Source organism: Durotheca rogersii, assembly GCF_024521655.1.
Source record: "Durotheca rogersii strain YMJ 92031201 chromosome Unknown GGS23scaffold_12, whole genome shotgun sequence".
NCBI classification, from domain to species: Eukaryota; Fungi; Ascomycota; class Sordariomycetes; order Xylariales; family Xylariaceae; genus Durotheca; species Durotheca rogersii.
The window spans coordinates 828,388-847,995 of NW_026251243.1; the positions used below are offsets into that span (position 1 = coordinate 828,388).

General features: G+C 57.0%; 6 protein-coding genes across 6 annotated transcripts; 2 read left to right on the top strand and 4 right to left on the bottom strand.

Annotated features, from left to right (window-relative positions):
* The first annotated feature begins 1,277 nt into the window (after positions 1–1,277).
* On the top strand, positions 1,278–3,435 carry GGS23DRAFT_88657 (glycoside hydrolase/deacetylase). Its single transcript, XM_051521373.1, has 4 exons — positions 1,278–1,680; positions 1,744–1,914; positions 1,992–2,327; positions 2,407–3,435. The coding sequence occupies exons 1-4, from the start codon at positions 1,490–1,492 to the stop codon at positions 2,885–2,887; spliced, it is 1,179 nt and encodes a 392-aa protein (XP_051371416.1). The 5' UTR covers positions 1,278–1,489; the 3' UTR covers positions 2,888–3,435.
* Positions 3,436–4,289: 854 nt separating this feature from the next.
* On the bottom strand, positions 4,290–5,883 carry GGS23DRAFT_88634 (ribosomal protein L2). The gene is made up of 3 exons (XM_051521372.1): positions 4,648–5,883; positions 4,517–4,590; positions 4,290–4,455 (listed from the first exon to the last, which is right to left on the bottom strand). The coding sequence occupies exons 1-3, from the start codon at positions 5,684–5,686 to the stop codon at positions 4,351–4,353; spliced, it is 1,218 nt and encodes a 405-aa protein (XP_051371417.1). The 5' UTR covers positions 5,687–5,883; the 3' UTR covers positions 4,290–4,350.
* A 1,267-nt stretch (positions 5,884–7,150) lies between these two features.
* Positions 7,151–9,981, top strand: GGS23DRAFT_88789 (A/B/D/E cyclin). Its single transcript, XM_051521374.1, has 5 exons — positions 7,151–7,503; positions 7,709–7,797; positions 7,904–9,151; positions 9,218–9,356; positions 9,418–9,981. The coding sequence occupies exons 2-5, from the start codon at positions 7,789–7,791 to the stop codon at positions 9,507–9,509; spliced, it is 1,488 nt and encodes a 495-aa protein (XP_051371418.1). The 5' UTR covers positions 7,151–7,503; positions 7,709–7,788; the 3' UTR covers positions 9,510–9,981.
* Positions 9,982–10,797: 816 nt separating this feature from the next.
* On the bottom strand, positions 10,798–11,250 carry GGS23DRAFT_597491 (uncharacterized protein; the record flags this gene model as incomplete). Its single annotated transcript, XM_051518630.1, has 1 exon — positions 10,798–11,250. One exon carries the CDS (start codon positions 11,248–11,250, stop codon positions 10,798–10,800), a length of 453 nt encoding a protein of 150 aa, XP_051371419.1.
* Positions 11,251–13,880: 2,630 nt separating this feature from the next.
* GGS23DRAFT_610452 (uncharacterized protein) lies at positions 13,881–15,210 on the bottom strand. Its single transcript, XM_051520328.1, has 2 exons — positions 14,557–15,210; positions 13,881–14,532 (listed from the first exon to the last, which is right to left on the bottom strand). The coding sequence occupies exons 1-2, from the start codon at positions 15,178–15,180 to the stop codon at positions 14,389–14,391; spliced, it is 768 nt and encodes a 255-aa protein (XP_051371420.1). The 5' UTR covers positions 15,181–15,210; the 3' UTR covers positions 13,881–14,388.
* A 1,263-nt stretch (positions 15,211–16,473) lies between these two features.
* Positions 16,474–19,452, bottom strand: GGS23DRAFT_571444 (uncharacterized protein). The gene is made up of 5 exons (XM_051516581.1): positions 19,091–19,452; positions 18,634–18,995; positions 18,496–18,548; positions 17,345–18,422; positions 16,474–17,195 (listed from the first exon to the last, which is right to left on the bottom strand). Exons 2-5 carry the CDS (start codon positions 18,817–18,819, stop codon positions 16,755–16,757), a joined length of 1,758 nt encoding a protein of 585 aa, XP_051371421.1. The 5' UTR covers positions 18,820–18,995; positions 19,091–19,452; the 3' UTR covers positions 16,474–16,754.
* Positions 19,453–19,608: the final 156 nt, after the last annotated feature.

The window sequence follows — 19,608 nt, forward strand, 5'->3', positions numbered from 1 at the left end:
ACCACACATACCAGTCCCAAGCCTAAGGCGTCGACAACACCTGCCCTCGACCACCCGTACGTTCGCCTTCACCTTTTCATGTCTACCGTGGAAGCGGGGGCGCAATTTCCACCGTGGTATACCCAGGCGCCGACAAGCCATGATAAGCAACAGGGCGGTGGATCCTCCGTGGCCTTCTCTACAAGAGAAGCTTTTTGCCTAGTTACCCCGACCAACTAACCCCTCCGGGCTTGGGGGCTGGAAGGCGAGGCGATCACCAAGTCCGTACGCCAAGCCACACGTAGTACGCGCTACGCAGTAGTCGCAGTCACAACCATGGGCCCAACTTTCACGTCTGTCGTCAGGACCTTCGAAAGGGGAAAAGGTTGCCCGTGGTACAAGAAGGAGTCGAAGGGCAGAGGGAGGCAAAGGACGGGCGAATACGAGTAGATGGGGGGCGGGAGAAGGATCAGGGAGCGAGCGAGCGAAGGGAAGAACACAAGAAGCGCGGTTTGCAGTTACAATCTCATGTCTTGACAGCCGTGCGCGCTGCTTGGCAACCCAGAGAGACAACTCAGCTCCCGCCCAGAACCGGGTCACCCACACACGCCACACGTCTCCGACCTACGCTGATTTGTTGGTTGGTTCAATACGAGGAAAAAAACAACAACGACAGGATGTGTCGCTAAGGCGTCGTTTGGATTCGAGGCGATGGGGATGGCCAGCAGGGCGAGCTAAGAGGCGTCGGGTCCTAGAGAGTCCCGCGCGCTTTTTTTTTTAGCTGCTCATGCGACGAAGAAGACGAGCCCGCCAGCTATAGTAGTGTTTATGTATTGTAGGCATGGTATGTAGGCATGATATGTAGGTGTGGTAGTATGTGTGTGTAGTATGTATGCATGTTCGGCTTCTTGTAGGGGTCGAGCCGAGCTCGTTGTCACCTCGTACCTGGCCGTCGACGACCCCCCCCCCGGTCCCCTACTCTCAAGCCTTCTCCTCCGGGGCGTCGAAATATTGCCCTACGTACATGCGCCGACTCCATCACCGGCACCACCACGTTGGTCTCAGTGTAATCCAACTGCTATTTAGGTAATGACAATGCAGAAATACGAGCTCGCGGGCTTGTTTGGCGTCGGCGGTCGTGGCCGGCGCGAGAGCTCAGTGGTCATCGTAGCTGTCGGCTTATTTTTTCCCTCTCCCCCTTCCTTTTTTTCTCACCCGTGTACATACGCGATCAGACGATCTCTTTTCTTAAGTCCTGAATAGATTTCCTTTTCGCCTCTGCAGCACACCGCCAGAGCTACCTAATGTATATAAACCCGACCCGGCTGCGATTTGTCCAGCCTTGACTGCGTATATGCTTAAGTCTATGCCTACCACTCAACTAAGCGACGGATCTCCTGATCACCAAGCTTTCTTCGAGCTGGCCACACGTGTCGACGAAAAGCAACTTACACCAAACCTCATTCGTTTCCGTTGAACCCCCCTCCCCCTTCTGGGAGCAACTCCAAAGATGCGATCCCACGGCCCGGTCTTCTTCGTGTTAGCAGCGGCGGGGCTCCAAGCTGCTTGTGCTTCGGCACCGTCGAGATGGCAAGCCCGCCAGGCTAACGGCCCTGTTGTTTCTCCTGATATGACGTGTGGAAGGACAGGAGCTGGGACAAACGGCTACACCTGCCCGACCGGCTTGTGCTGCTCGCAATAGTAAGTGAAGCCAGATGCGATCGTCGCGCTCTCACGAAGCTGACCGCGAAACCCTACGTCTAGCGGATACTGCGGAAGCTCATCCGACTATTGCGATGCCGGTTGCCAAGCCTCCTTTGGAAGCTGTGTGCCTGGGAATGGCACCAGCGACGGCGGGGGCACCGTCGACGGGCGGTGTGGTCCCGACTTCGGGGGTGCCGTGTGTAGTAGCACAGAGTGCTGCTCCCTCTCTGGGTAAGCCTTACCGGCAGTATCTTGTACCGATCGTCCTCCATTGCCGAGGCTCTCACTGACGCGTCTCTCGCCAATAGGTACTGCGGTACCACTCCGGAACACTGCTTTGCCCCGGACTGCCTGTTCGACTACGGGCCCGCTTGCGACGCTAACAAAACACCCTCCGGCACCAACACGTCGACCTGGAGCCGTCCCCGGCTAGGTGACGTTTCCGTCGGAGGCGAAGGCATCTATCAGTGTGAGACTGCGGGCGTTGTCGCGTTGACATTCGATGACGGCCCCGCCAGTTATACGGAAGAGCTCTTGGACCTTCTAGCGAGATACCAAGCCAAAGCTACATTCTTTGTCAATGGTGTCACCAACAGTAAGGGGCAGATTGACGATGGTAGTCTTGTATGGCCGGCTTTGATCAGGTAAGAAGCCACCCGCGCTCGCCCCTCTCTGCTCAAAATATCGATAGACTGGAATCCAAGCTCACCTTTGTTGTCCCAGGCGCATGCACGACGAAGGCCACCAGATCGCTTCGCACTCCTGGTCCCACGCTGATCTTAGCAACATCGCGGCGTGGCGGCGGAGGGACGAGATGGTCAAGAACGAGATGGCGCTGATCAACATCCTCGGGATGGCGCCGACGTACATGCGGCCGCCATACAGCTCGTGCACATCGGGGAGCGGGTGCTGGAGCGACATGACGGCGCTGCGCTATCACGTCATCTACTTCGACCTCGACACGGCGGACTGGTCCAACTCCTCGCGGGACCAGATCCAAAACTCCAAGGACGCGTTCGACAGGTTCTTCGCGGGCACGTCGCTGCCGCGCTCCGCCCTCGCCATCGCCCACGACATCCACGAGCAGACCGTCCGCAACCTCACGGAGTACATGCTCCGCGGCATCGACAGCCGCGGCTACCGCGCCGTCACTGTCGGCGAGTGCCTCGGGGACCCCGTCGCGAACTGGTACAGGACGGCCTAAGTTGGCGAACCGACCGACTGGTTCCGCTCTGGCGGGAACCCATCTGGCATCGCATCCGGAACCCCCTGACTTATAAAAGGTACAGGGAGGCAGAGGGGTGGGCATATAATGCGTATATATAAGTTGCGCCACGTTTTCCCAGCGACGGAGTCACGATTGCATTGTTGCGTACATAAAGATGGCTTGTTTCCCCGGAAACACGTATGTAGTCCTTCTATGGATGACTGCATGTCCCGGGACATTTGCATATATGAGCCGGCGGGTAGATATCCAGCATTGGGAGGATCCCTAGGACGCTGTTAAATATAGATAGACGACGACGAATGGTATGTATGTAGCTGGTTAGAAAAGCGAAAAAGAAAAGAAGGAAAAAAAGGAAGTGGGAGAAAAGAAATCCGCTGTGGCTTGAAACCTATAGCAGAAGGTGGGGGAGAGTCCGTGTATGTACTCAGTGGTATATTGAACCTAGGAGTAGAGGTCCGAAATCCCCAAAAGGACTGTTTTTCTACCTATCTCTACTTACCAATCACCACTTGATATGTCAAGTGTCCATCCTCTTATCCCTATTTTCCCGGACAGATTATATCCTACCCACATAGCTGGAACCGGCTAACCCTGTCGTCAATATTCCTGCCCGCCTAAACATGTTCCCTAGCATATCCCAATAGGGATTGTGGAGATGGGCGGTGCACAGTCGTTTTAGACGCGAATAGCAGTCATTTTAGGCCGCGCAATAGGGGGCGGGTGCACAACCCCTGAATACCGTATTCAGGAGCTCTCTGGTGTGGGTCAGACACACATATTAGAAGGCAGCTAGGCGCATCCGAAGAGCGACAGGGCGCCGCTTTAGTGTGAGACATCACCTGAAGAAAGAGTGGTCTATGTGCGTATATATATGCACTATGGCACTCTCCTTTCTTGGCTGTGGCTCAAGACGCCTTGTCGATACCCTGTAGCCGGGTTTCTCGGTTGTCTGCTTGCAGATCTAGGTATCTCACTGTCTCTAGCCCACATAGAATCCGCGTGGTGGCTTGTAGATAGCTATGTCTCAGCTTCGGACTATAATCGACATATACTCTACTAGTAGGGGTCGGTATGATAGTATATTACTTCCAAGCATGGCGGAAGGGGGGCCCGATGCTTCTAGCAAGGCAGGCTGGGAAGCAGGAATCCCACGCGGTACTATCAAGATGTAGCGCTTGTATATATCGCTTGCTAGGCGGTGAACTTGACGGTGGGTTGGATCGCGACACAGACAGCGCGTCCATTCAGATGGATAGGGCCATACAACCTAACGGACGCCGTGAAACGGCAGAAGGACAAGCTGAAGCCCGGTCTTGATCGGATATAGTACAGCTTGATCATCGGGTCTCGCCCTGCTCACCGAGACAGTATATATAGGTATGTTATACATACGGACAGCGTCTGCCAGGGTCCGGCTAGCAGGAGGGTAGTTCGTTCTCTTATACGGACGACTTGTTCCTGCGCTTGCCCATGTTCCGCGTCCGAGGAATGACAACCCATTTGTTGATGTTGCTAGTCCTACGGGTCTTGTAACCACCTTTGGCCTAACATAACAGGTTAGCACTCGGATATCCACATTGTCCTGGAGAGGTGGGTAGAGCGTACCGGCCTGCCCCAAGGGCTGGTAGGGTGTCGGTTACCCTTCGACTTACCACGACCACCGCCGTGGGGGTGGTCCACTAGAAAGAACTCGTCAGTATTTTCATAGGGAAAGCGATGCGTCATCTGCCACACACCTTTGTTCATGGCCACACCGCGGACGGTCGGCCTGATGTTCAGCCACCGGCTCCGGCCGGCTTTGCCAAGCTGTCGGTAGTGGTGATGGGGGTTGCTAGCAACGCCTATGGTTGCGCAGGCGTCCTTGCTGACTCTCCGAACCTCCCCGCTCTGCAGCCTGACGGTAACATATTTGCCGGTCATGACCCTGACGCCATCGTCCGTCGTCTCCTCGTCTCTGCTCTCGACGATGGCAAAAGTGCCCGCGCTTCGGCAGAAGACGCCGCCTCCCTTTGGATGGGACCCGACGTTGAACACCGACGTGCCGACGGGAATGAGATGCATCGGCAGGCAGTTCCCTCGATGCGCCGTTCTAGAGGCTAGGATACCAGGATCGATAGTTCCGCCCATGCTGTCGATCAGCTCCTGAGGGATGCCAGACCGAAAACTCTGCACCACATCGCCAGCCCTCATGCCTTCGGATGCCAAGATGTACGACTTCCTGCCGGTAGCCTCCTCGTTGAGCAGCGCAATATGCGTGCTCCGGTTCGGATCGTGCTCGATACGCTCGACGGTATGTGGGCCAGCGATCCAGCGGTGGAAATCTATCGTTCTTATCCTTCGCTTCACGCCACCGCCGTGATGTCGGACTGTGATGCGGCCGGTGTTGTTGCGCCCACCCTTGCTCATGCCCTTCTTCGGGAAGGTCAGTGGAAGAAAGGCCCGGCCCTTCCATAGGTGGTCGTTGATGGGCCGCCTCAGGTGTCGCAGGCCGGGACTTATAGGCTTGTACGTGCGCATGATCACCGTCGACTCCTTGTCGCTACCGGACGCGGACGGCGGTTTGTACTCTTTCCTAGGCCGCGGGGGGGCCTTCTCGCCTTTGGAAGCCCGGGGCGCGCGACCGAGAGAGGGATCGGGAGGTGGGGCGGCCTCGCGAACTGTCGCGTAGCTCCGGAGGGGGAGGCTCGAGGACGAGGGCGAGGGCTGGCAGATAGTCAGCGCCCTGCCCGCCCGCGCCCTCCGGGCGGCGGCGGAGAAGATTCGCGGTTGTATCATCGTGTCATTTCGGGGCGAGGGGGAGGGGGGGCGTGGCGGGTCAGTTAGCAAATGAGAAGAGCTAGCCCAGCCTCGGAGGGTGGTGAGGTTCGACGGCGGTAAGCTGGTAAGCTCCCCAGGCAAAAAAAAAAAAGAGAAGCTATTCTGAGGTCTTGCAAGGATGTCGGCTGAGGGGCAGCCGGGGGATCGACTCCAATTGGGCCAGTTTCTCTATGACCTAAGCTACACTACGCTACGCTAAGCTAAGCTACGGGCCGACCTTCTGCCATAGGTAGTCCACACGTTTTGCATCATAACACAGATTGATACATGTTCTGCGTACGCACATACCCGGTCGTGCGTATAACAGGCAATGGACTTAAGGTACCTTGCCTGTTTAGGCAGCTCGTATGCTTCATAAACAGACATACCAAGTGGCTTGACAAGAATCTAACCCGCCGCGACGGATAACAATGACGGTTCGTTTCGCGCAGGTTTCTGCACTAATTTTGGTTTCCTGCCTAGGTCTCTCTATTGAGGAGATATGCACGGGCAACAATGCGGGCACGTTATCGGGGCAACCAGATATATATGCATACATAAATCGGATACGCTCAAGCCACACACGATGGATCTCGCAGCAGCAGCAAACGCGGGATCACGTCAGCGGATTGGTCGGAAGAGAGAGGGCGCCCCGGGCCCGCCGCGGCATGGCCAATGGAAGGCCCGTTGCCCCGCGGTTGCCACTGTTGATGAGGGCGTCGGGTGGGGCCAGTCACGTTCCCCGGCAAGTGCGGGTCCTCGCTGTCAAGTGGCAGGCGTGTTGTGTGCCTGGCGTCGCGGGCTTTGAAGTAGCCTCGTACCGTGTAGCGCCCGCTCGTCAGCCAGATCGCGTCTTATACACGACCTAATCATTGCCCTGGCTTGTTGTACTGCTGTTCCTCCCACTGCCGCACAAATACCTACGTACCTCCTCTACTTTTTTTTCTTCCCTCCTCTCTTCCAATTCCAATTCCCCTCCCTCGCATTCCCATCCTCCCTATATCCCTCTTCGTGTCTCTTCCCGCCCTCGTCGCCCCAACGGTATATCGGCCCCAATTGATATACGTCTCGCCCGCGCAGCCTGTTGTCGACCATTCCTCGTCGTATCCTCCTCGTCAGATCCGTCACTCGAGGTCTCCATACCGACATAAAAACCTGTCTGGAGCATTGGACTGCGGTGGCTCGAGCTGCTGGAGCCGAATCGCGTCCCACTGACTTGCTGGATCGTGTAGCGTCCAGTAACCCCCCCCCCCCAGCACCCTGGTAGCCCAGCATACTCAGCACACCCAGCGCCCGACCCGGTCTGGTTTACCCAAAGAAGCAGTGGGAGACACGCAACAGGGGTCGGCTTTCCTCGTCGGCTCTAATTCGCGTCCAGGACCGTGTACCTTACAGCAGCAGCAGTTTCTGCTGGTGTTCCCTCTCTCGTTCAAGGTATGCTGCCTCCACTTCCTTCTTCTCAACACAAAAAGCCCGCTGCCAAACCCCGATCTAAACATCCTGCTGCTCTCCAAAACATACGCCGTCCCTACGCCGTCCCTCCACCGGGAAATCCACCTCTTCTACTTCTCTCTCCAGTTCTCTCTTGCCTCTATCTCCTATCCTTCATCGTCACTTGCATTTCTCGTCCCTCCTTCTCGCCTCTTGCTTCCTTCTCTGTCTCTCGTGATACCCATCTTCGCGTCGTCGCGTCGCCTCTGCCTCGGGTCGGGCCAGCCGCTGATGCTCAAGCCAGCGGCTCATTGACGTGCAGAGGTCTTATTTCATCATCCAAGCTAGAACCGAAGAGGATCTAGGTATGTTGTTATTGTTGTTGTTGTTCCTTGTTTTGCTCCCATCTACGGCTTCAACTGTGCCTGCCCCCAGCCCCTTCCTACTTATCTATGTCACGTCTTTCTGTAACATGCCACGACGCGACTTGGCTAGTACAGGGCCCCTTCACTACCATCCTCTCATACCTCGCATGCTCGTCTCCGGCTGCACCTAACTAACCCCTTCTAGCTCTTTAACTTCTCGACCTAGTGTTCGTTAAGCTCCGTTGTGTTCATTTCAACAATCTCGTCTTCATTCATCTCGTCAAGATGCCTCCAGTAAGTTTATGATGCTGCCTCCGTCTTGGCCTACTTGCCTTGAAAATCCGCGACTTCGAGTTGGGCGCGACGCGTCGTTCCACAGCGGCTAACGTCGCGGCCACAGGGACGTCCTGCTCGCCAGCGCGTCATTTCCAACGAGAATGATGAAAATAGCAACTCTACGCGTATGACGCGTGCAAAGGCCGCTGCTCTAGAGGTCGATGTTACTTCCCAGCCTGCGAAGCAGGCTCTTCAGTCCAAGAAGTCCGCCGCGACTGCCAATCCTACCGCCCAGCGAAAACGTGCCGCCCTAGGCGATGTCAGCAATGTCGGGAAGGGCGAGGTTGCCGAAGGCAAGAAGCCCCTAGGCGGAGGCAAGGGGGGCCTCGTCTCCAAAGCTGCACAGCCCACCGGTGTCCAGAAGAGCCAGGCCCGTGCCACATCGACGCGATCCGCGTTGGCTACCAAGGAGCCAAAGAAGACGGAAGTAAAGCGTGCCGGGTCCGGTTCCGGTGCCATTGGCGCGTCCCACAAGCGGAAGGTCACTTCAGCTACCGTTAAGCAAGATGTCCTCGCCGAGGAGGAGCCGGTCCGCAAGAAGGCCAATACGCAGGAGGTTACATCCAAGAAGGCGGAACGATCAGAGCCCCAGTCCGGCAAGGGCGAGAGCGTCACCCAGAAGGCGTCCCCAGAAGAGAGCTACGGCCCAAAGAAGGAGGAGGAGCTCGTGCTCCCTCCCGGTGTAACAAACCTAGAGGATGACGGCGCCGACGATCCCTTGATGGCTGCCGAATATGCCCACGAGATCTTCGAGTACCTCCGTGACCTAGAGTGCAAGTCGATTCCGAACCCTCAGTACATGTCTCATCAGGATGAGCTGGAGTGGAAGACACGAGGCATCTTGGTCGATTGGTTGATCGAAGTCCATACGCGATTCCATCTTCTCCCGGAAACCCTATTTCTGGCCGTCAACATCATCGATCGCTTCCTGTCTCAGAAGGTGGTGCAGCTCGACCGTGTCCAGCTGGTCGGCATCACTGCCATGTTCATTGCGGCCAAGTATGAAGAGGTGCTGTCGCCTCATGTTAGCAACTATCGGCATGTTGCGGATGACGGCTTCAGCGAGGCAGAGATCCTTAGTGCGGAGCGTTTCATCCTCGATACGCTGAACTACGACCTGAGCTACCCGAATCCGATGAACTTCCTTCGTCGTATTTCCAAGGCGGATGATTATGATATCCAGTCTCGGACGATTGGCAAGTTCCTGATGGAGATCAGCATCGTTGACCATCGGTTTATGGCTTACCGTCCCAGCCACATTGCCGCCGCGGCCATGTACCTGGCTCGTCTGATCCTCGACCGAGGCGAATGGGTAAGCCCGTACCCTCTCTTTGGCCCCGTTAATATCATGCGAGCTCTCCGTGCTAACTAGTCTTAGGACCCGACGATCGCGTACTACGCTGGATACACTGAGGAGGAGATTGAGCCCGTATTCGAGCTCATGGTTGACTATCTGGCTCGTCCCATCGTCCACGAAGCCTTCTACAAGAAGTACGCCAGCAAGCGATTTATGAAAGGTGAGCAGCCCAGCACTCGCACTCTTGTCTCCTTGTAGATCTCGAGGCTAATTATCTATAGCATCTCTCCTCACGCGCCAGTGGGCCAAGAAGAACGCCCCCATCTTCGGCATTACGGATACCAAGTTGCCCGTAGATGAGGTCTCGGACTAATATCGCCCGCCATACTTAACCCTACACTGGCAATAACCCATGATGACCTCTTCACATTTGGGTGTCTTCAGTGTCAGGATACTCGAGGCCTCATTTGGATGACGGCCTTACGAATAACAACTTGTGTGACGCATTCGGCCTATGAATTTCACTCTCGATCCCGAATCCCGGTCGCCTAGGTTATTACCCGTCATGTTTTGACTTGGGCATCACCTTACCATATCCCGTATCTTGGGGGAGACAGTTGGCTTGCCGGCGACGCAAGCATCATCTCGCCGTATTACGAGCATCCCCCTCCTTTTCCGTAGCCTGCGGCTACTTTGTCATGCATTTATATTGGCCCGGATGTTCCCCATGTCGCTATGTGCTCGGCACGTGGCGTCAGTGAGTTGGTGTCAGGAGCCTCGGGTTTGAGGCGGGCGGGTGGCGTTGTCTGGATTATTTCACCCTCCATGAAGCACGCTTGGCTTGTTCGGATTGCATTATACGGTTAAGACCAGCCATTAGGGGGGAGGGTTTACCAACCCATCTATGCGAGGCTTCCCTCGGGGAGTTTCGATAGGTGGATGTGCTGCCTGATGCTGGTTATCAAGTGCTTAGACCGTTAACATGTGGTTGGGAAGGGACTTGAGCATGTACATATTATATCCTCGAGTTGTCGGATTAGAGCCAGGGATGGGATAACGGCCATAAAACTGCATTGCATTAATTACGAACTCAAGCCGACGACTACTTTCTGTTGCATTTCCTCGCGGCTACTATCATGGTCGGACGAACGGGAGAGACTACCTTGTCGTCTATGAGATCGCTCTTCTCCACCCCTCCACAGGATAGGCTTGGAAAGGCTTTGCTAAAAGGTGGAGGCTCTCAGGCAGAAGTCAGCGACGGATCCATGGTTCGTGTCAAATATATTGCTCCGCACTGCCTCGTCTAGTCATGGTGGATGTTGAAGGTGGGAGGTGTCCGGAGAGCTACACGCTGCCTGCGTAGCCTAAGCCGGTTTGCCTACCCGTACAACGCCCAGCAGAATGGGAGCGGGAATAAACAAGGCACAGCCATAAACAACAAAAAACGCTTCCTCTGCTTGGTCTCGCTAGGTACCCAACTCAGGGCACCACTTCGTTACCCTATTATTGCCCTACCTTTAAGCACTCTACTGCTCCTCCATCACATTGTAGCTTCAAGCCTCGCAGGCTTCTTTGCAGGTCCTTTATGCTCATTCCCCTTTCCCTTTGCGACTTCCACCCCCTTATCCAGCCCTCGCGGCTCCGCTCCCCCGGCCCCACGCCTATTTTCCCGCGAGGCCCCAACGCTCGTCCAGCTCGCGGTCGAGCTCGGCGTGCCGGCGCTTGCGCTGGGCGGCCCGGTCGGAGGCCAGGTCTGCCCTCTGCGGTCGAGGGGGAGAGGCAGGGTTTCCGCGCTCGGCCGCGCCCTCGGGTTCTTCTCGGCGATCGCTGTCCGGCGCGCGGGTCCCGTCCGCGGGCTCGGTGTCATCGAGCTGGGCGTGGCTGGCGCTGCTGCCGTCCTCGGGGGCGGCAGGAGCCGTGCCTGCGTTAGTGTCGCGTCGGGTGTCATCGTCGTCGTCATCGTTGGCGGGCGTAGCTTCCCTCGCCACGGCGTCGACCTCGACTCTGACCGTGGCCCCGACGTCCAGGGCTACGCCGGGCAGCCCCGGGACCAAGCCCGGCAGAAACGGGAAGCCTGCCACGCCAACGGGGGCGTTGACTCTACGCCGCGCCATGGAGGGCAGGGTTGGAGGCTCGAGGGCGGGATGCTAGATACGGCGGGCTCGAGCTGTGCCGGTGCGACATCGATGGGCTAGGCCTTCTGTAGCGTCTGCGTGCAAGGTAGGGTATGGCCGGCGAGACGGGCCCAGGAACTCGGCGCTCCTTTTATGTCCCGACGAGGGAAGGCCTGTGCGATCTATCTGTCCCCTCGGGCCCTGTGGCCGCTAACACGAATCACGCACGTTGAGACACGAGCGACTGGGGCGGGTGAATAACATAGGTTTCGCCTTGCATCATGTCCGACTCGAGCATCGGTCCCGTCCCACGAAGCTCCGGTAAGTAGGTGGGAGGTATGTCGTCAGCGGGCGAGAGTAGGCTGAGTAGAACTGATGTGCCGGATGGCTACGGCTGTGACTACAGTACAGATGTCCTTCGGGTTACCTAATGTATACTCTATAGTAGCATAATTCTCGTGTCAGGTTAACACGAGGCATACGTATTGCACACATGCGTATATATGAGGTATGTGTATACGAGGTTGGAGAGGACGAGCTCCCCCTCTTACCAAGAAGTGACGCCTCGGTTCTCGAATGTCGGAAAGGTACATATCTCATGTAGATAGTCCCAGCTCTAGACACCTGTCCCTTTACATACATGATGTCCGTCTGTCCATCCAACCTCCTGACGTAACATCACCAACTTCTCCAGCTTCCGCGCTTCTACATCCCAAGCCGGACTTTGCCTACTCTTGGCGCGAGCGCTTTCCTCGCCTCCCCCACCATGTCCTGGGCCTAATGCCGCGCCGTGGGCCTCGTTGCTGTCAAGGCTTCTCAGTATGTCTCCCCACGTTATCCGTGAGGGACTGGCCTCGACTAGGCATATCGTTGGCTGTTTCTGGTCAATTAGCCACGCTAAGCTTCCCATTTAGCCAACAGTCGAGGCAAAAGGGAATCCAGTACTTCGAGTGTGTTAGCGGCCGGGTATACCAATGCGGCAATGCCGCTGCCTATCACCGATGGTAGCGAGAAAGGAACCAGCGGTCGTCGTGTCCCTCTAGGTTCCTATCACCCCCCCTTAGCTATTCCGACTCTCGCCAAATCGTATCTGAAGTTTTGTCCCGACAAACTTTTCCCGACGGGCCGCTCGTATGACTGAAGCATGTCATGACCTCTGAGAGATGGCCTTGCGAACGGATTAGGAGGGGCTGCTTGCTCGAGAAGCGAGGCGAGACAGTAGAGTCAATCGTGAATTTTACTCGAGGTCGCATTGGGTACACCCACAAAGGAAGGAAGCGGGCTGTCTGTCTATACTGACTTGGGAGAATGAGACCGCTGCGTTACCCCCTTCGAAGCTGGCTTGAGCCTCAACCGGTCTCGGCCGGTTACAAGGTTGTCATCCCGCGAAGCTAGTCGTCTTCTCTTACTCTCCGTCTACTGTAAGAGCAAATTAGGTCCCTCAAAGTGAAGGGACCTTCCACCCCTTGAGATACTAGACTAGGCGTTTAGATATCGCAGCGTGAGCCCATCGTAGCCTTACAGCAGCTCTCGAACCTCCTGTGGTGGGAGCGTATTTGGATCATTCAGGAGCTAGTCCTACCTGACAGGATTAAGCTTCCTTACGCTTCTGGAGGGTTGTCCTACCAGGCTCTCAAAGGGTAGTAGAGGTCCTCAAGACTCACGCTCAGACTTTTTGCAAGCTACATCGGATGACCTTACGAGCACTGGCTTTCGATCCTCACTTGTTCAGCGGGCTTCTCGGTCTCGTTACGGATTGGGGCGCGGCGGGGCCGCTCTGGCCCAGTTACGGCATTTCCCAGCGGGCGGCCATCACCGAAGGTGTCTTCAAGTGTGTATGGGAACGAGGGGATATGGGGTTCCTTCTTGGAGAACGGATTATGCGCTAAATCTACCCTCGTGGATCCCCGACGCGTATTTCGCCTGTGTGCGATGCGCCGAGAATTGGACGGGGACGCCGGATGTTTTTCGGCGGTGGATGAATATGTTCGGACTCAACATTGCGGACTGGCCGGAGCGACCTCCTGAAGAAGGCACACCGCGCAATGCCTTTTGGAAGATGATTCTTAATGATTCTGTCGAGGCAGACAGGTCACCCCTTTCATCCCGAAAGCCTGGCCCTGGTGGCCAACTACTCCGAGTTGCTGTCGTTGTGGTCTTTTCTCTTGAATGAATCGCCTCCCCACGACATGATGGGGATTTTTCTCAGGCCTACACAGGAGTCTACTAAGGTCGAGGACCTAGTAGATCTACTTCCTTCCTATACTATTGTCGGAAATGACTATCTTCACTGAATCATGTCTGGTGAAGCACTCAACGGCGATAACCTGGCCACTGTGAAGACGGTAGTAGGTAGTAATATACTAGGATCTGCCTCCTACCTGGTCTAGTCTTAACCAAGATGAAAGAGGGAAAGCTTTGAGGCAGCTATACATACATGAGTAGTTTACATGGATAGTCCGCGCGGGAAGTGTAGGCGACTGCATCTCCCTCGTGAGAGAACTCGATAAAACATGTGTGACGTAAAACGTAAACGCCTACATTTACGCTTTGCGGTATGTAGGCTTATAAGGCTGATTCAACTGCTACGTGACAACATGACATCTAGGCTAGTCCTAAGGAAAGGAGAAGCGGTATCAAGTAAGACGAGTCCTGTAGCATCGCGGACGGCTCCAATCCCGTACGCATACCCGCAAGCACCCTGTCGTTCCCCTATTCTCCAATTCCAGTCTTGGCGAAGAAGTTACAGTGGCGAAGTGTGCGGATCAGCTTCCGCTATCAGAACCCTAGTAAACTGGGTAAAGATGACAATCTTATCCCGAGGCGCCTCTCGCTCTGCCGGCGTTTCCCAAGGGACCACGACACCTGGTCCCTTGGGGAGGCGATGCTCGTTTGCGGGCTGGCGTGTGTGTGTGGTGCGCTTGTCGTCTAGTGTTAAGGCTGGTGGTATTCCGTCGCGTGCGTAGTTGGTGTGGTCAGGGCGAAACCCTCCATGTGCCGAACCACCAACTCCACACCACCCGTAGGGGTGGTGGGACAGATGGATGCCCCAGGGCCCTGTGGAAGTGGTGGTAGGGCCCCAGGGCAGGAGGTAGGAGGTAGGAGAGATAGTCGGGATGAGCTGTCCCGCTACGTTCATCAGGCCGGGCGGCGATGCGCGGGGGGCGACCTCTGGCAGAGGAGCACCCCCGGCGCGTCATTGACGCCCCAATTGGGGTCGTCGCCGTACCGCGCCGCGTAGAGAGGGTGCACACGCGTGTGCCAGAGCCGGGGCGCCGGCGGCTGTAGGCATCAGGAACGCGTTACTGCCTTCGTATTCGCCCCCGCCGGCGCCGGCGCCCCGTTGTCCATCTCTACGTCCGCGCCCGGACGCAGGTAGGAGCCGCCGTATTTGCTGCACACGCCTTCGAGGCGGACTAGTTTGCTGAGAACCTGGTGTCCCCGCCGGGCCCCGGCAGCGGCACGGTACGCGTCGTATTCGAACAGGACGCTGTGCCGCTGCCGGGGCCGGCACGCCCGCGGACTCTTGTTGCTGGGGTCTCTGTAGGTTGCCCGGCCACCGCCACCGCCGTCGCCTCGCCCGCTACGATGAGCGCTGGGGAGGTGTCCCCAGTCTGGGCGCGTGTCGGCGGCGGCGGCGGCGGCGGCGCCCGTCGTACGGGTTTCTCGCGCTGAGGTGTCTGCCCTGCGGCTGCTGTCGGTGCTGGGGAGGTGTCCCCAGGCAGCCACAGGGCAGTCCTTTGGGTAAGGCGCCGTTGGTTGGCAGGCCGGCGGCCCCATGGGGCTATTGTCAGCGTTGGTACTCGCGTTGTCGCCGTCGCCGTTGCTGGGGAGGTGTCCCCAGTCGCTAGCAGACTCATCCGAGTCACTCGTCGTCGACAGGTTGGCCATTGACCGCTCTGGTCTTGGCGCCCCGGAGGGAGGAGGCATGTAGCTGGGCAAGCTGTCCTCCTCCCTCGGGATGACGGAGCGAAGGCAGCCCACCACAGTCGCCGGGAGGGCATGTTATGACAGCCCTCCCGTCGGGGCCGGCTGAGGTACAGCATATTGAGTACAGCATATTGGGTAGATCTGACCCCCGAGGGCACCAGCGTCCGGGACATCTTCTATGATGCCCACGGACCCGACCCTCGGGAGACGTCAAAGGAGGGAGCCATGCCGAAATGGGCTCTTTTGATTTGGGCCGTAAGATAATAGTCTGTGGCCTTTGTTATGGCCGTAGGGCCGGTAAAGACACCAGTTAAGAGCACCTAGAGCAAGGATACGTTGCCCGAGGGGTTATCTATAAGATAGGTGTCGTGTTCTTGACCCCGGCGTTGTGTTGTGGGTACGCCGGGGTGTCGCCAGCGATCTTATCAGATGTCCCTCATCTAGTTGCTCCCTTAAGATAGATGTTAGAGATAGGATCTCAGAGAGAGAGAGAGAGAGAGAGAGAGAGAGAGAGAGATGCTTTGGGGGTCTGAGAACTATACCTTTATAATTAGGGAGGTCTTCGACCCTGGAGAGGGCGAGGGAGGGGACACGCGGGCATGGGATATGAAGGGTAGGGTTCCGTCTCGCGGTTATTGGACTGGAAACCACAAGTGGTCTCGTCCGAGGGGCAGGAGCCTTAGAGTAGTAAGGCTCCTACGGGTTCTTGTGGTTGAAGATGGGTGTATCTCTGCCCAGAGATATGGTGGTGAAGGGGATGAAAAACTGTTGATGTATTGAAGATGAAGATGAATGCCGGAGTAGTGAAGCTGAGAGCAGGAGAAATTGCTGAAGCAGTTGTGGTTGAGGCAGTAGATATGGTTGGTGACTGGTTGGTGATGGTTGGGTTTGGAGTAGCAGTTGGATGTGGAAGAAGTTGAAAGAGAGGTGCTCCTGGGTTGGGAGGGTATGGAGATTTATATAGGTGTGGGAGACCAGGGAATCAGTAGGTGATCTGGATCAATATGGAGATTTTTATACATGTGAGAGATCAGAGAATCAGTAGATCATATGAATCAGGGGAAAACTCACAGTGCCTAGGATCATGATGTTTTCACCTACAGCAATCGAGCGAATTTTGTTGGATCGCCCCCGACAACTTGTAGTTGAGGATTTCTGAGGCACTGTATATAGCTGTGGCACTGTGTATGGGCATAGGTCCGGAACCATGCGGAAAGAGGAGAATCAAGTGGAACACAGTGGTATATCTGGATAGATATACCTATGACTACTCTGGGGGGGGGGGGGGGGGGGAGAAGGGTGGTTGGTGTACTACTAGGCTTAGTGTTGTTCAGCAGGCGTGGCGATAGTCACGTCCATACACACTATTCTGTAGCATTTTGACACATGCCTACACTAGAGAAGCATCCTGACTGTGCCTATGATCACTCTCTTTCATCCCATTGATCTATCGATTCTTTGTGAGGGGGGTCTTGTCACCCCCTAGTCAGTCTGCCAGCAAATCCCTAGGAGTAGGGACCCTATTCCTCCTGGAATCGCCAGCAACGCACAGCCTCTAGCGCCATGGTTCTCTCTCACCAGCGGCCAGGGCTGGTGAGGAGGCCGCCGGCCAGCTTCTCCCAATGGACCAGGTGGCCGCGGCGGCGGCGGACCCAGGCCGCGTACATGAGCCAGGCGGCGAGGACGGAGGCAAGGCTTGCGAGGGCGAGCCCGCGGTACTGCCCAGGATGAGGGAAGGCGATGGCGGCGCCGGCGCCGAGCAGCTCGAACACGTTGACGACGCTGGCCTCGGCGCCGGCGAATAGTGAGCGCTGCCGTGCCGGCACCAGCGTCTGCGTCAGCTGCTGCGTCGTCAGGTCGAACACCCATACGCCGAGCCGGGAGAAGGCGAGGAACGAGAATAGCACAACGCTCCAGGCCACGTCCGGTGGCGGCCGCGGTGGTGCCGCCCGTTCTACGGTTCCCCCTTCGTCTCGTTGCGTCGAGATGGCCCACAGCGCGTAGACGACGGGTACCTGTGCCGGGGAAGAGAGGGGAGGCAGGGTGGTTTTGTTAGCAGTATGTCTATTTGTTAGGTGTAGTCTGCTCCTATAGGTAGGTAGGTATAGGTATCACTCGATATGGGGATTCGATCAGTGCTAGGTAATAGACGAGTATGGCTTACCGTGTTGATCAACTGCCAGCTGATACCCCAGAGCCCGAAGCGCTGTAGCCCGACGAGGGTCTGAATGTCACGGTCACCACCACCACCATCATAATCCTCGTCTCCCCCTGCCGCATCCTGGTGGCTGTCGGCGATCAAGCCGACCCTCGACTCGTCGCCGTCGCCGCCGTTCGCGCCTACTACGGAGGAGGGCACGGCGTGATGATGATGATGGTGGTGAGCCTTCCCCATGTACTCAATGCCATGGGGCGTGATGATGGTGCTACCGATCTCGAATAGTGAGCCGAGGGCGCGGGCGACGGTGATGATGTTGAGCGAGTAGCCGACGCTGATCAGGTACGTGATGAAGGTGGCGCGCCAGGTCAGTATGTTGAAGTGCAGCAGCGCCAGCGCCGCCGACGGCACCCACACCACCGTGCCGAAGTATGGTTCGAAGCTGTGGAAGTACTGCCTGATCCGCGCTGCAGGCGACGGCCTGGAATTCATCTGGGGGTGCGCGGCGGCTGGCGATGGCGGGGGCACCTGGCGCGGCGCCCGTAGCAGAGGGCTGCTGTTCCAGACCCTCTTCGCCGAGACAATCTCGATCGGCATGCTGACGAGGCTCGTCAACCCCGTGAACACGACACCGAAGCGGATGGAGCCGAGGGCCGAGACGACAGCGGATACGAGAATAGGCGCGAGGAGCTTGCAAACGAGGTCGACGCGCCGCATGACGGCATTCAGGTGGGCCAGGTCGTAGGGCCGGCCGGCCGGGGCGGCGGCGACGACGACCCAGTCGCGCTCCATGGAGATAAGGTTGCCGGAGGCGCTGAGGCGCTCGAGGATACCGAAGGCGACGGTGACGGCGAAGCCGGCGCCCTTGACGAGGGCGTTCGCCTGCAGGGAGAAGACGGCGCCCTCCCCGCCAGCTAGGTCCTCTTGGCTCAGGATTAGGACCCAGAAGACGGAGCCGAGGATGACGGAGCTGCGGTTGCAGACGATGGTGGAGAGCAGCGTGCGCAGCCGGTCCGGCGACCGCTCGACCCAGTGCCCAACCGAGCTCGAGAGGAGTATCATGGCGAAGTAGACGATAATCATGCTGCGAGGCCCGGCGTTAACAGGCGCCCTGACGCGGGTCTCCGGGAGAGGGGTGGAGGGGGGGTGAAGCTTGCCGGAGCGCAGCGGCCGTGAGCGTGTCCGGATACGCGGCAGCCGTGAAGAGGATCTGGCCGGCTCCCCAGGTTGGTTAGCGAGCGTGTCACCCCCCATCCCACCCCAGCCCGTCCTTAACAAGTAGAAGCAAAGCGTACGGTGGCAAACTCGTAGCCGCGGGCGTTCCACGTCGAGAGCGCGTGACTGAGGTAGAGATTCCAAGCCTGCGATCGCGCGAGGCCGATATGGGCGGCGGCGGTATTGCCGAGGTTGTCGTCATACGCGGCCACGTCGCTGGTATCACTGGCCAGTTCGAAGCGGCTGCCGCCGCCGTCGCTGCCCATCGTGGACCGTGGACTTGACTTATACCTACTGCAGCGGACAAACACTAGGTATAGCAAAACCACTGGACTGTTTGTGTAGACATCGGGTTATTGCTGGAGGGATAATTGTGCAGATATGAGCCCAGGTAGGCGGGTTGGTGATGCGCCGTGAACGTGCCAGGTGTCTATATAGCTATCTATATAGTCACACAGAAGGTTAGTTATACAGGTAGTTGTGTTAGGTAGTTATAAGGGGTTATATAGGTAGGACATGTGCCGGTTGGATAACTACCTAGGTAGCTACAAGAGCCGATCTGCACATCTGGAAGAACTGCGGAACGATCAAGATTGCCTGATGATGGGAGCGAAGACGGGCGTGAGTCAGGCCGAACGGGTTTGCATACGTTGTTATCTGCCGTTTCTGTTGCTGGCCGGCGGGGTTCGCAGGCCGGTTTATCTGGCCGGGATCGAGGAGCCGATCGATTACCAGAACCGTTTTCCTTCCCCTTCTCTTCTTGGTGTGATGTTCCCGCGGCTCATTAGACGTGGCGTCCTTCACTTTCATGTCGGACAAAAGTCGTACTTCAACTCTGTGACGGTGTGATGCGACTGATCATGTAGCACGGTTTACTCACGAAGTTACGGAACCTAGGTAGGTATTTTGAGGGGTTGCCCCAACTCCTCTGCGTCCCCTGTCGTTAAAAGATGAGATACGAGCCAGTCACGCAATAGGTTCTCAACACAACGGCCTATTCTTTTCTCCAAGTCGCTTCCCTCGAGAGGTAAGCTGTCTTCTAAATTTCCTCCTCG